We start from the raw sequence: 14,892 nt of genomic DNA on the forward strand, positions 1-14,892 counted from the left end.
TACATGTCATTAAATTTCCTTCTTTTTTCGAATTTCCTTCTTTTTAGATGTCAGCACTATTTCACAGGCAGTTTCCACTATAAGTCCAGATATATTCACTGGATCCAGCATCACACTGAGTAAGCTGTAAATAATATATAAATAAATGAGTGTTATTAAATATGATTTATTTTTTCCAATTAAATATTTGCTATACAGTTTAAATGGCAATTTTTACATATAAACATTTTCACTATTTCGCATTTTGTATGAATGGTTTAGGAATCTCATGAATATTGCAGTGTTTGACTGGTCCAGATTTGCACTCATGAAGTTCCTCATTGAAATATAACTTGTTTGTTTTGGTCTCATCATCTCTCACTAACAGATTATGACCCGTGCAATAACTACAACATACTTGACAACCACTGGAGAAGCACACTAAATTACTGGTCCTGGTATGGATACATATCTGATCATGATGACACTCGTGTAGAATGGGATGGCTGGTATCGACTCTTCATTAATGGATCAAGTGCTCAGATGCCTGAATGGTGTTTTAATTACATGTCATGTGGAGGTTTTAGTTCTCTGTATCTTGGTGACTCTCATCCTCGGCTAGAAGATGGAGTTGTTACTCGTGAAGTTTACGGCTCCCGTTATGATCAGTGCAGTCGCTACAGATCCAACTCAATCCAAGTCAAAGCTTGTCCTGGAAATTATTATGTCTACAAATTTAGCAGGCCAACTCTTTCAATCCCAGTTCCTGTTTATTGTGCAGGTACAGTCATTTATCTTTATATTTGACATGATTGTGATGAATTTTATTAATTAAAAATTTTCTTATTATCAATTTGAATGTATTCAGTCTGCAATATATAATGCTCTCTTTCTATTTTTTTCTATAATAGTACCTTTCTTCCCCCCAAGTGTCGACCCCTGCTACAACTATACCAGTCTGGATGAGCCTTGGAGAGCCACTGACAACTATTACTATAATAACTATTACTACTATGGCATGTGTGATTATAATGTGGAGTGGAATGGCTGGTACAGGCTGTTCTACAATGGTGAAAATGCTCAGATGCCAGAATCATGTGTTAATGAAGGCATGTGTGGCACTTATTCCCCACTGTGGCTCAACGGATCTCACCCACAGCTGGAAGATGGAGTGGTCACCCGTCAGGTCTGTGCCTCAACATGGAATGGCTGCTGTACTTACGCCTCCCACCCTGTTCAAATTAAAGCCTGTCCAGGAAATTACTATGTTTATGAGTTTGTCAAGCCAATGGTTTGCGGAGCTTACTGTGCAGGTGAGTGTTTACTTATATGATCTTCAGTCATTTACTTTTCAGGATTTTGTTTGAAAATGATTACTTTTGATATAAAATGTTCCTAATACCAGAAGCCTCAAGTCAGATCATCTCATCAGTGTCTACAACAACAGAGACAATCCCATCCATAGAATCCATTACTCCACCAATCACAACCACTGGTAAAGTATTTTTAATAAACATGATCCCTTTCAATGTTACTGTTAATCACAATAAGTACATTCATAGCTAATTAATTTCTCCTGAAAATATTAACAAAAACAATCACATTAGGAAGCAATACAGCTCACAAATGATTAGGCAATTCAAACTTTGTATAGTAAAATGTGAGCATAGAATGCATTTTAGACAAAGTGAAGTACTGAGACTTTGTTAACTGTGAAAACTAAACCACCAGTGTTTCTCAAACTCAGTTCATAACAACTGTTTACATGCCCCAACCATCAGAGATTAAATTACTGCATGTGCACACAGATATAAATGATGATGATAATAATAATAATAATAATAATAATAATAATAATAATAATAATAATAGAATCAGAGTGTCATTTTATAGCCTTTTACATTGATACAATTTTATGTGCTGGGGGGAAACCGGGGATGGTGGTTACAATGATTTTGTAAGACGTGTTCCTGGATCAACATTCATGTCCGAAAATTTAGTCTTAACCCTATTCCTACCCCTAAACCTAATACCTAATACCCATAACTCATTCCTAATATCAGAGAGGAAAGATATGTGAATAACACTGACGTAGAAGCACCCTGGTTGCAAGCCTAAACTTGAGATAAATGGTAAACTTGTCCCTCAAATCTGATTGGTTGATTGGAATGTTATTCCTTCATCAACAAATATGTTGATCCAGAAACATGTCATACTTAGTGAAATCACATTAACAGGTGATGCTTGTAACACTGGTTAGTTGTAACACTTACAATTTCTCCAATCAGGACCAAGTTACAAATCACATGATTCACTTCACACATGCTTGGTTTCGTCCTTATACCACATGCGAGAAGGTAGAGCCCTGTGACAGACATAGCAGATTTTCAAGGAAAAAAGTAATTTGATATCAGAAAGTAACTTTTTTTACTTCATTTATTTTTGTTATGGCAATTGCTACTTTGTTGTTAAACTCAATTCAAATTATGTTCATTGTGTGTCTGTGTAGATATTTTTTTCAGGTTGTTATGGCCAAAGTTTTGGCTGTTAGCTGTAAGGTGAGCTAGTTCATGGCTACAAGACTCTGGGTTAGTTGTAACATCATTGAAGCATGTTACAGCTGTTGTATTTATGCTTCTTCTTGCAAAGTTTAGCTTCAACTTGTCTCAACACATCTGACTGGAAGTTTTCTAGTATGCCTAGTAGACCTTGATTAGCTGGTTCAAGTGTGTTTAATTGGGGTTAAGTCAAGTCAAATTTATTTATATAGCGCTTTTACAATTGGTAATTGTTTCAAAGCAGCTTTACATATTAGAAGCACAGAAAAAAGGGAAGTGGTTAAAAATAAGCTGTACAAACAAGCGTGGTAATATGTAACATATACAAGATGGTGCTACATTAAACCAATGTTGGCTGACTTCCAGGGGTGGAAAAAAAACCCTAGGAGAAAAACCCAGCGTGCTAGCATTGGGAAAAAAAGTCCTGGGAGGGAAAAAAACCCTTGGAAGATATACATATATAATATATGTAAATGGATATGGAGATCAAAATCTGAATTATACATTTTTATTATAGAAATTAAAAATAGATTATATATAAATATATGTAAGCGGATACGGGGATTAAAAATCTGAATTATAGATGCAGCCAGAACTGGATCTGTAGGCCCATTGTCTCCTGGGCTACGTTGTAGTCAGGTCCAGACACAGGTTCTCCATCTGATCTGGATACGGCCTGGATCCAGTACCCAGCAAACCTCAGGATAAGCAGTGAGACAGATATTAGCATAGATGCCATTCTTATTCTGATGTACAGGTATATCTAGTGTTATAGGATATGTTCTCGGTTCCGGCCGACCTAATTATTGCAGTGTAACAATCCTTTAACGGATTTGAAAAAATGTTAAAGTATTGATAATGTGTTATGTGTATGCAAGAGCAAAGAGATGTGTTTTAGTCTAGATTTAAACTGACAGAGTGTGTCTGCTTCCCAAACAATGCTAGGAAGATTGTTCCAGAGTTTAGGTGCTAAATAGGAAAAGAATCTGCCGCCTTCAGTTGATTTTGATATTCTGGGTATTATCAACTGGCCTAAATTCTGAGATCGCAATAAACGTGAAGGACTATAATGCATTAAGAGCTCACTTAGGTACTGGGGAGCTAAACCATTTAGAGCTTTATAAGTAAGTAGCAAGATTTTAAAATCTATACGATGTTTAATAGGGAGCCAATGTAATGTTTACAGAACTGGGCTAATATGGTCATACTTTCTGGTTCTAGTAAGAACTCTAGCTGCCGCATTTTGGACCAACTGTAGTCTGTTTAAAAGCCGAGCAGAACAACCACCCAGTAGAGCGTTACAGTAATCTAGTCTTGAGGTCATGAATGCATGAACCAACTGTTCCGCATTTGTCATTGAGAGCATATGTCGTAATTTAGATATATTTTTTAGATGGAAGAAGGCGGTTTTACAGATACTAGAAACATGACTTTCAAATGAAAGATTGGTATCAAAGAGCACACCCAGGTTCCTAACTGAGGACGAAGATTTAATGGAGCACCCGTCAAGTGTTAGAGGGTATTCAAGGTTTTTTCGTGAGGAAGTTTTTGGTCCAAAGATTAGGATATCAGTTTTTTCTGAATTTAATAATAAGAAATTTCTTGTCATCCAGTTTTTAATGTCAGCTCTGCATTCTGTTAGTTTTGTGAATTTGTAGGTTTCGTCAGGCCGCAAGGAAATATAGAGCTGAGTATCGTCAGCGTAGCAGTGAAAACTAACACCATGCTTCCTAATTATCTCTCCTAAGGGCAGCATGTACAGAGTGAAAAGCAACGGTCCTAGTACTGAGCCTTGTGTTACTCCATATTTAACCTGTGATCGATACGACATCTCTTCATTAACTACTACAGACTGATAACAGTCAGATAAGTACGATTTGAACCATGCCAAAGCAATTCCACTAATGCCAATATAGTTTTCAAGTCTTTTTAAAAGAATGTTATGATCTATAGTGTCAAAAGCAGCACTGAGATCTAATAACACTAACAGAGAAATACAGCCACGATCGGATGATAGGAGTAGATCGTTTGTAACTCTAACGAGAGCAGTCTCAGTACTATGGTATGGTCTAAATCCTGACTGGAAATCCTCACAGATTCCATTTCTTTCTAAAAAGGAGCACAGTTGTGTTGAAACTGCCTTTTCTAGTATCTTTGACAGAAAAGGTAGATTCGAGATTGGCCTGTAATTTACTAAATCTCTCGGATCTAGTTGAGGTTTTTTAATAAGAGGTTTAATAATAGCCTGCTTAAAGGTTTTTGGCACGTATCCTAGTGTTAAAGATGAATTAATTATATCAAGAAGTGGACCTACGACCTTTGTTGCTGAAGTCTGCAGGAGAGTGGCTCTCCAGGAGCAGTATTGCCCTAGTGAAAAAAAGTATTCTAAGTATACTTGCAGCAAGACTAATTATTAGTATATTTCAAGTGTGTTAATGATTAGTTCATTTAAAGTGTGCTATTTTGAAACAACTAATTTTGTACTAAGTATATTTAAGTTGAAATTAAGTAGTATTAAAATACAACTTTAAGTATATTTAGTATACTTATGTGTGCTAAATTAGAACAACTTCAAGTATACTTAGTGCACTTTAAGTATATGTCTGTGTAGGGATTAATTACATGCTTGATTAGTGATATTAAAATGTACTTAATTTGTGTTATAAGTATACTTTATTTGTGTTAAAAGATATTTTTTTGTTATAATATACATTGTATTATAAGTATACTTTATTTCTGTTATGAGTACACTTTGTGCTATAAGTACACTTTATTTGTGATTTAAGTACATTACAAAATAATTACGAGTGTCTTCAGAAAACACAAGCAATATACACTGAATATATTATTTTACAGGTAATAGTATATACTGTATGCTCAGTACCTTTTAGCTTATTCCAAATATAAAACATTACACACTTTGCAGTCAATAACAATACACTTTGTTATTACTTATACTTTGTATAATATAGTCAACATTTGAAGCGGCTCAAAACCTTTTATCAATGTTGTCCTAACTTTTTTGATCCACTTCAAATGTTGACTACTTTGAATTACATAATCTCACACAATACAATTGTGCTACTATTTAAATAGACACATTTTCCCAAAGATGAATGCATTTGTTTTCAAGGCCATTAAAATAAATAAATGTAACAACATCACTAATGAAGAGACATATTTCATTGACAAATCCAATAGTTTTTTATTTAAACTTAGATTCAGCAAAACTTACCATGTTTTTCATTAAAGAAAAAAAAAAAATATATATATTGGATCATGGTGACCCTCTATACACAAATACAAATTACACATTATATTCCATTTTCTGATGAGCTTCTCATTGTGTCTGATGGCCGCTTACACAGAGGTAGTGACCGCAGAAACTCATGAAGAACAGCATCTGTTGACAGAATATACCAAAGATATATGGTCATATATAATACATAAGATATAAGGTCAGACAGCATGTTCAACTCTATATTCACTTTTACAATAGTCTGTCTTAATCCTACATTGAACCAATATTATTTTTGAACAGTAAATGAGGATTAGCAGCAGGGAACTGTATCAGAATGGCATGTCGATATTGTTTTCGGTACACAGTCAAGCATAAAACACTTTATGAATACTAAATGGGCTTGTAATGCATTCATACTGAAATAAATAGTATTAGTAAATATAATGAATTTCAAGGATGAAGAAGTAAACTTAAAAAAAATATACTCAAATTTAACATTAGATAACACTACAACTTCAGGATATTAAATAATGTATTTTTAAGTAAACTTCCAGTGCATTGTTACAATGATCATTTTCAGCACACTGTTAAAATATACCTCAAATATATTTTTATAAAGTGCAAATACACTTTTAAAAAATAAACTGAACTTACACTTCAAGTATATTTTTCTAAAATATATATTTTTTTAGAAAATATACTAAAGTACAATTATTTTAAAGTGTGTTAAAAATTGCATATAATGATAGTAATTTTTTGTTAGTATCTTTGCAGTGTACTATAGAAAAAGGGAATATATTTAAAATACAATAAAGTATACATTTTTTTCACTAGGGTGGACACCCCTGGCTTAAGTCTTTGAAGAGAAAGAGAAATTGAGGGATGTAAAATGAGCATTTGGCCCCTTTTTTTGTGTGTGTTGTTAAATAAAAAGCTTTCAAACTGATCTTTTTGTTATAATCCTTATTTCATAATGTTAGATCTTACCCCAGAGTCTGTTAAAACTAACCTATGGGATGAATTATAATATTTCACTCCTTGTGTTTGAAACTAAACCACACATTTTCTGATTGTGATTTTATTCATTCAGCAAAATGTAAATTTTTAATATTTCCATGACAACAGCTCCCCCAGTTGACCCTTGCTACAACTACAGTGTCCTGGATGATCCATGGAGAGCCACCAACAATCAACATTCCTCTCAGATAATGTGTGACACTGGGGTCAGCTGGAACGGCTGGTATCGTCTCTTCATTCAGGGTCAGAGCGTTCAGATGCCAGACACATGTGTTGATGAGTATAGCTGTGGCACTCACGCTCCACTGTGGCTGAACGGAGGACATCCAACTGTTGAGGATGGAGTGGTCACTCGAGATGTCTGCGGTCACTGGTGGAATAACTGCTGTGCTTTTCAGTCCAATCCCATTAAAGTCAAAGCCTGTCCAGGATATTATTATGTCTATGAGTTTGTGAGCCCAACAACCTGCAGTTTGGCATACTGTGCAGGTAAATATATAAATGCGCTCTTTGTTTATGTAAGATATATATATATATATATAAAATTTATAATTTATTTCAGATTCAAGCAACATAAACACAACCACTACTACTGTCACACCAGAGACAACCACAACCGAAATTACAACAACAGAAATTACAACCATGGACACTACGACTGGTAATATAATGTACTGTTACAATCTGGAGAATTGTTGTTTTGCATTAACAAATCAGATCCATAGAATAAGTTATACAGCTATATAGGCTATGATATTATAAGTCAGTAATTCAGCCATAGGCACAAGGTCACAGGTGATCACAGCCGTGCAGATATAAGTCAAAATGCTGTACCATGTGCATTTCATTATGCAGAGATTGCAAATATTATGATGGAGACACTAAGGTAAATAAAACTGAAATTATGTCTATGACATTTTTTTTTTTTTTTTTTTCAGACAATGGCATTAATATTACGGGTCGATTTTATCCATTTGGAACTGGAGACACAGTGAATGAACGCATTGATGATGGAAGTTCCTCAGTTATTTACCTCCAGCAGCCCTTTATATTTTTTGGGCAAACATATAACCAAATTTATGTAAGTCAATCAGATGTGAGAGGATCTTAGATTATGAGAGTCTGTAACCTGTCTATAATCATTACACTCTTGGATAAATAGGAAATGATAAAATGACCGTTCACTGCAGTTTAAATTACTGTTACAAGCAATTTTGCATCCTTTATAAGAATTCTGCACATGACAATCAGTCATTTCTATTTTCTATTTCAGGTAAACAACAATGGACACTTGACTTTTGACAGTGCATGGTCCAGCTTCTCTCCATACCAGTTCCCAGCTTATGGAGGGAAAGACCTCATTGCTCCATTCTGGACAGATATTGACAACCGTTGGAATGGTGTTATCTCATATCAACAGTACACATCTGGCAGTGTCCTAACACAGGGGACCCAAGACATAAACCAATACTTCCCTAACTTGAGTTTCTCTGCTTCATGGGTCTTTGTTGCAACATGGGATAGAGTTGCATACTACTACAATTCAGGAACAGTAAGTAGCCAAATTTGGTACCATGGAAACCGTCATGTTCCCATAAAAATTAAAATCATTATACCACGTTTTCTTGCTTCACTTGCAAAGAGGAAAAAAAAAAAAACAACTTTTTTTGTATGTGTCTTTTTTAAGGAAACATCTTTCCAAGTGGTTTTGATTTCAAATGGCCATCTCTCATTTGTTGTAATGAACTATGGTGCAATCGCTCCAACGCAACGATATGTACAGGTATGCATAAAATGACAGATTGATATAATAAGTATCGCATTGTTTATGACTAACTAATCTGACATCTGGATGTCTTCCTTATCATTAGGCTGGTTATGACACCATCGACTCAAGTCACCATTTCTCAATTACTGGATCACTCCAGAATGACATCACAGCCCTACCATACAACAGCAATGTCAATGTGCCAGGCAGATGGGCCTTCAGAACAGATCACGGAACACGGGGCTGTCAATTTAATGGTAAAGCTGCTTTCCTGACTGCGTGCAATATTTGCTATTTACAGCAACACATTGAATGACCTACTCAAATGTGATTATACCATGTTAGTGAGCCATAGGTGAAGCCTTCCAGTAATTACAAAAATGATTTTTGGTGTTTATATCCATTAACTCTTTGTTATAGGTTTTCCAGTGCAGCTGGGAGACTCCTTCTGGAGTGATGCCAACTGTCAGCAGAGATGCACCTGTACTAGAAGTGGTCTCCAGTGCAGCTTTGAGACCTGTACTTATTCCCAAGCTTGTCGTCCAGCTGCTTTCCAATACTCTTGTCAGAACATTCAGCGGCAAACATGCACCATCTCCGGTGATCCTCATTACTACACCTTTGACAATCAGATATTTCACTTTCAAGGAACGTGCACATATGTTCTGTCCGAGGTTAGTAATGCTGCTATGGCTTTCTATTTATTGTAGAAGAGATTGTACAGTCCTTTACTGATTCTGAATTTGTATCATTGTTTAGGCTTGTGGAAATGGTTTACCATACTATCGTGTTGAGGGCAAAAATGAGCATCGGGGTAGTACACATGTGTCATGGACTAGGATGGTCAGAGTATTTGTCTATAATGAAGAAATTGAACTGGTCAAAGATCACTATTATGAGGCAAAGGTAAATATCACTATATTGCTTTAATGTTGATTTTATGTCAGCCATCATTCCATCTTCCTAATTTCTTTTTTGTCTACATTTTCAAGGTTAATGGGACCTTTCTAGCAACACCATTCACCCTCCACAATGGCTCCATCCAAGTCTATCCGTCAGGTTTTTCCTTGGCCATCAGCACAGATTTTGGTCTCCTAGTGACCTATGATGCGTATAGCTATGTCACCATCTCTGTACCTTATGACTACCAGAATGCCACATGTGGTCTGTGTGGGAACTATAACCTACATCCTGAAGATGACTTCCGTTCAATCTCTGGGGAGATCTTGAGCTCGGATGTTGACTTTGCCAACTCTTGGAAGGTAGAGGGGGACATGGATCCTGAATGCCATGATGTCAGATGCACAGGACTTGCTTGTGCGGTTTGTACCAGCAGTGAAATGAGCCTTTACAGTGACACAAACCACTGTGGAATCCTAGGAGATGTTTCGGGGCCTTTTGCATCTTGCCACTCTGTGTTTTCGCCAGAGACCTACATAGAGAACTGTGTCTATGATCTTTGTTTAGGAGGAGGGTACCAGCCTATTCTGTGCCAGGCTCTCAATGTGTATTCTGCTCAATGCCAACAGCAGGGTGTACAACTAGGGCAGTGGAGACAAACAGGCTTTTGTGGTAAGTGCCATGATATATCTGTATTAGAAGTAACTTTGGCATTTAACCTAATGTAACTGAAATATTTGTGCAAGTTGAAAGATCACAGAGTTTTATGCATATTCTTATTTCTGCCCTCAATTTCCAGAAATCATATGCCCTGATAGTCACAGTCATTTTGAGTCCCACGGAACAGGCTGCCCTGCAACTTGCAGCAACCCATCTTCCCCAATAAACTGTCCCTTGCCCAGTCAGGAGAGCTGTATTTGTGATGATGGGTACATCCTCAGTGCTGGGCAATGTGTGCCTGAAGTGAACTGTGGCTGCACATTTGAGGGCTTCTATTATTCTGAGGGACAGTCAGTAGTGTTGGATGAGGACTGTGGGAGACAGTGTGTTTGCAGTAGCAGGTCAATGGTCTGCTATCAGCACCAGTGTGGTCCAGCAGAGGTGTGTGGACTCCATAATGGTGTGAGAGGCTGCAGACCCATCAGTTATGCTACCTGTTCAGTTGAAAACCTGGGTTCATACCACACCTTTGATGGACAAACTTTCAGATACCCAGGAGCTTGTGGACTGACCCTTGCAAGAGTGATGGGGCCATCCCAACTACCATACTTTGTTTTGACCGTGGAGAAAGTACCCAGAAGCCTTCAAGAGTTTTCCAGGTTCCTAAATTTTGAGGCAGGAGGAACTCATGTTTCCATTGAATTGGGAGAAGGTAGCAATGTACAGGTAGGCTAAAGATTTTCATTTATTTTGAGCAATATAGCTATATTATTTTAAACTCATATGCTAGATCAATTAACTTTATTATTCTTCTCAGGTGGATGGACAGGTGGTTAGTCTACCCATCAGTGTTGGTTCCAGTCAGATCCACATCTATCACAGCAGTGTGAGGGGTTTTGTTTTGGAGACAAACTTTGGAGTGACCATTAGAGCTGACTGGCCGCACATTGTCCGAATCACAGCTCCAACCACTTACAATGGTACACTTGGAGGTCTGTGTGGGAACTTGAATGGAAACATTAATGATGAATTCTACAGCCCAGATGGTGTCCTGCTGGATGACTCTCAGCTTTTTGCGGACAGCTGGCGTGACGGATCCCTGTCAGCCCAGTGTGAGGACCCAGCTGACATTTGGGTACCAGGAGTTTATCAGAATAGGAGTGAGTTCCGTGAGCGCTGCAGCATCATGGCAATGAATGATGGACCATTTGCTGAGTGCAGCAGAACACTAGACCCTTGGCAGCGGATTGAAGACTGTATTCAAATGTTAGACCAGACAGAGGGTGCCAGGGAGGCTCTATGTGAAGCCCTGCGAGGGTACACACTGCACTGCCAACAGAATGGCATTGTAGTTGGAGAGTGGAGGAGTATCACCCACTGTGGTTAGTATCTTGATAAGATTTTCAGAATTAAAACTATACATCTTTTTCAAAATGCTGATCATTCATTCCATCTGGTTTTGTCTTAATTATCCCAGATCCCAACTGTCCAGAAAATACACATTTTGAACTGTGTGGCACATCCTGTCCTGCGTCCTGCCCTAGCCTCTCATTTCCCTTCCAGTGTGCTCTGCCATGCCAGGGGGGATGCCACTGCAATGATGGGCTAGTGCTGGATGGAGATCGCTGTGTTCCCCCCACTGGTTGCGGCTGTCACTATGATGGCCGTTATCGGCAGCCTGGAGAGCAGTTCTGGCATGGTGAAGAGTGCCAGTCCCTGTGTGTCTGTGATGGAATCACTGGAAATGTCCGTTGCACACCATCATCTTGCAGTGAACAGGAAATCTGTCGTGTGGTGGAGGGGGAGTATGGCTGCCATCCTCGTCCACATGGTAGATGTTCTGCATCTGGAGATCCCCATTATATCTCCTTTGATAGAACCTACTTTGACTTTCAAGGCACATGCCGATATGTGCTGGCCACAGTGTGTAATGACACTCGTGGACTACCACACTTCCAGGTGGAAGCAAGAAATGAAGCATGGCATGGATGGCCTGTTTCAATAACTGTTGAAGTTTTTGTCAACGTCTCAGGGCATCTTGTGCACATGTCACGGGACATGAACAGTTATTCTGCTGTTAAGGTAAGCATGTCCCTTTCACTAATTTGTAAATGTGATATGAAAAACATTACTGTTGTAATTATTGATAAGATTATTTTGTATAAACATACTCTACTTTTTCTTCAATTAGGTTGATGAAGAGACCAGAAACCTCCCTGTCTATCTTGACTCTGGTCGGGTGTCTGTCTACTCCACAGGACAGTTTATATATGTCTCAACTGACTTTGGTTTCAGTGTCAGTTATGGTGGTTCCTGGGAGGTAAACATTGTTGTGCCAGCAGAATACAGTGGAGTTATGTGTGGCATCTGTGGCAACTTTAATGGCCATCCCGAGGATGACTTCCTCACTCTGTCAGGTTCTCTGGCACCATCAGCAGACCATTTTGGGGCAGCATGGAAGGTTGAGGACAACATCACATGCAATGACCGTGGGGACAGCAATCCTGGCCATTGCCAAGATGAGAGCACAACTCTGATCTCACAAGCCTTGTGTCAGATCATCAGAGACAACCAGGGCCCCTTTAGTTTCTGCCATGGTTCTGTAGCTCCACAGGCCTACTTTGATAACTGTGTGTTTGATGTGTGCATCTCTGGGAACCGTAATGATGTTTTGTGTCGCTCTATCCAATCCTATGTGAGTGCTTGTCAATCTGTCAATGCCATGGTCTACCCCTGGAGAGAACTTGCATCCTGTGGTAAGTGATTGGAGGTGTGGCTGAGATATATGTAAATAGACCAACTTCAGATGAATTTGTTCTCTATATTGAATTTTGCTCTCCTTTTATCACAAAGATTTAATATTGTACAAACTATTAATTGCATTGAATAAATAATTTTTTGTTCCTTTTCCAGTCGTGGACTGCTCATCAAACATCCCAAACAGTCATTATGAGGTGTGTGGCACAGACTGTGGTCATACGTGCGCCAGCAGCATCGATGCTAGTTGTGAACACACATGCTCAGAAGGTTGTTTCTGTGATGAGGGATTTGTGAGGAGTGGAGGACTCTGTGTACCAGTGGAGCAATGTGGCTGCTTGTATGATGGATTCTACTATCATGTGAGGATTAAAACATTATGTTTTTATGTTAAACCTTATTATATAGGGCAGCATATTATGGCAACATACATCATCTCAAACACTTAAAACACATAAAACACTTAAAAACACTTGGTGTGCAATAGTACAAAAATGGTATAACCATAGTATTTGATATACCATATATTTACATTCCATTGCATTTGCATGGTGCTCCTAAAAAAACTACATGGTGATACCAGGATGCTTTTTTGAATGTAAAAAATACTCACTGATCTTATTTTATGGAAATGTAAAGTTTGTTGTCATTGTTGATTTTGTAGATTGGTGAACAGTTCTGGGATTCAACATGTTCCCAGCGTTGCCAGTGTTTTGCTCCAAATGATCTGCGCTGCACTGCATCTTTCTGCCCAGCGGCCATGGAGTGTGCGGTCAGAAACGGACATCGTGATTGCTATAGTACAATGTCCACGTGCACAGTCTGGGGTGACCCCCACTACATCACCTTTGATGGGGCTGTGGCCCACTTTCAGGTATGAACTGGTAAACGTTTTAGAATAGATAAACAAGTTTGACTGCAAATGTATTTAACATAATAAATATATGAAAATATATGAATATATGCAATGTTAGTATATTTCTGTGAGGGAAGTGAAAGAAATTAAGACTATGTGTATTTTGTTAAACCTTCCAGGGAACGTGTTCATATGAGATTGCCCAGACCTGTGGAAATGTTACAGACAGTGATCTGGGGTTCCGTGTGGTGGCCACCAACAGGCACCGGGGGAACATGGTAGTGTCATTTGTTTCTGCAGTGGATGTTTGGTTGTCACAACATGGACAACAGACACACATCACTATTGGGCAGAACAGAAGAGTTAAAGTAAGTTACGTTTTAAATGACATACATTTTATATACACTTCAATAGACTTATACACTTCTCTCATTTTCTCTCTTATATCGAAATGTTCTAATTCCCCTCCAGGTTGATGGAAATCCTATTGACACACCAGCTTATCAAATCAATGATCTTGTAGAGCTACACGAGGAGCAGGGATTTGTAATTCTAAATGCATTCAATGAATTCATTGTTCATTTTGATGGACACAACAGCCTTCTAGTCAGGGTGAGCAAAAGATTCTATGGATCTCTATGTGGAATGTGTGGAAATTTCGATGGCAATCCTGCAGATGACAAAGTGCTGCCAAGTGGAGAACTCGCTTCTGATGACATTTCCTTTGGCCACAGCTGGAGATCAGACACCAGCATTCCAGGGTATGAACCATGAGACTTTAAGACAGTAATTTTAATTTGATGGGTCATAATTCAAAAATGTGTCCTCGGGTTTGTTTTGTTAGAGTGGAAAGGGGAAATAGGGTTTGTATGTTTTGTGTATGTCTTGTAGCTCAAACAGCAGGGTATGACACTATCAAATGCAAAGCTATGGGTTTGATTCCAAATGAAAATATGTATATATTGAAAGCAATGCAAGTCACTTTGGATAAGAGTAATCCAGAAAAGTAAATTGAGTGAATTAATTGCTGCTGACAGAAGTAAATGCTGCATAAATTTCATGTATTTGCATAAATGCATTAATTGGTTTATTATTGACTGGTTCATGTCTTGGCTGAACCAAGAGTCCTTTCTGTATGGGGTTTACATGTTTTCCT

General features: G+C 38.1%; 1 protein-coding gene across 1 annotated transcript in view; it reads left to right on the forward strand.

Moving 5' to 3' along the window:
• Positions 1–14,892, forward strand: part of LOC137008301 (alpha-tectorin-like) — a 45,677-nt gene that overhangs the window by 25,967 nt on the left and 4,818 nt on the right. The window contains exons 13-32 of the mRNA XM_067370272.1: positions 48–119; positions 368–760; positions 891–1,292; positions 1,385–1,474; positions 6,904–7,288; positions 7,753–7,876; positions 8,069–8,347; positions 8,483–8,578; positions 8,667–8,820; positions 8,984–9,237; positions 9,323–9,469; positions 9,556–10,135; positions 10,263–10,849; positions 10,941–11,505; positions 11,601–12,205; positions 12,315–12,879; positions 13,037–13,242; positions 13,545–13,754; positions 13,916–14,104; positions 14,208–14,497. Of these exons, the coding sequence (XP_067226373.1) occupies positions 48–119; positions 368–760; positions 891–1,292; positions 1,385–1,474; positions 6,904–7,288; positions 7,753–7,876; positions 8,069–8,347; positions 8,483–8,578; positions 8,667–8,820; positions 8,984–9,237; positions 9,323–9,469; positions 9,556–10,135; positions 10,263–10,849; positions 10,941–11,505; positions 11,601–12,205; positions 12,315–12,879; positions 13,037–13,242; positions 13,545–13,754; positions 13,916–14,104; positions 14,208–14,497 (6,193 nt within the window). The remainder of the gene's footprint in view (positions 1–47; positions 120–367; positions 761–890; positions 1,293–1,384; positions 1,475–6,903; positions 7,289–7,752; positions 7,877–8,068; positions 8,348–8,482; positions 8,579–8,666; positions 8,821–8,983; positions 9,238–9,322; positions 9,470–9,555; positions 10,136–10,262; positions 10,850–10,940; positions 11,506–11,600; positions 12,206–12,314; positions 12,880–13,036; positions 13,243–13,544; positions 13,755–13,915; positions 14,105–14,207; positions 14,498–14,892) is intronic.

This window comes from Chanodichthys erythropterus, chromosome 19 (assembly GCF_024489055.1).
Source record: "Chanodichthys erythropterus isolate Z2021 chromosome 19, ASM2448905v1, whole genome shotgun sequence".
Lineage (NCBI taxonomy): Eukaryota > Metazoa > Chordata > Actinopteri > Cypriniformes > Xenocyprididae > Chanodichthys > Chanodichthys erythropterus.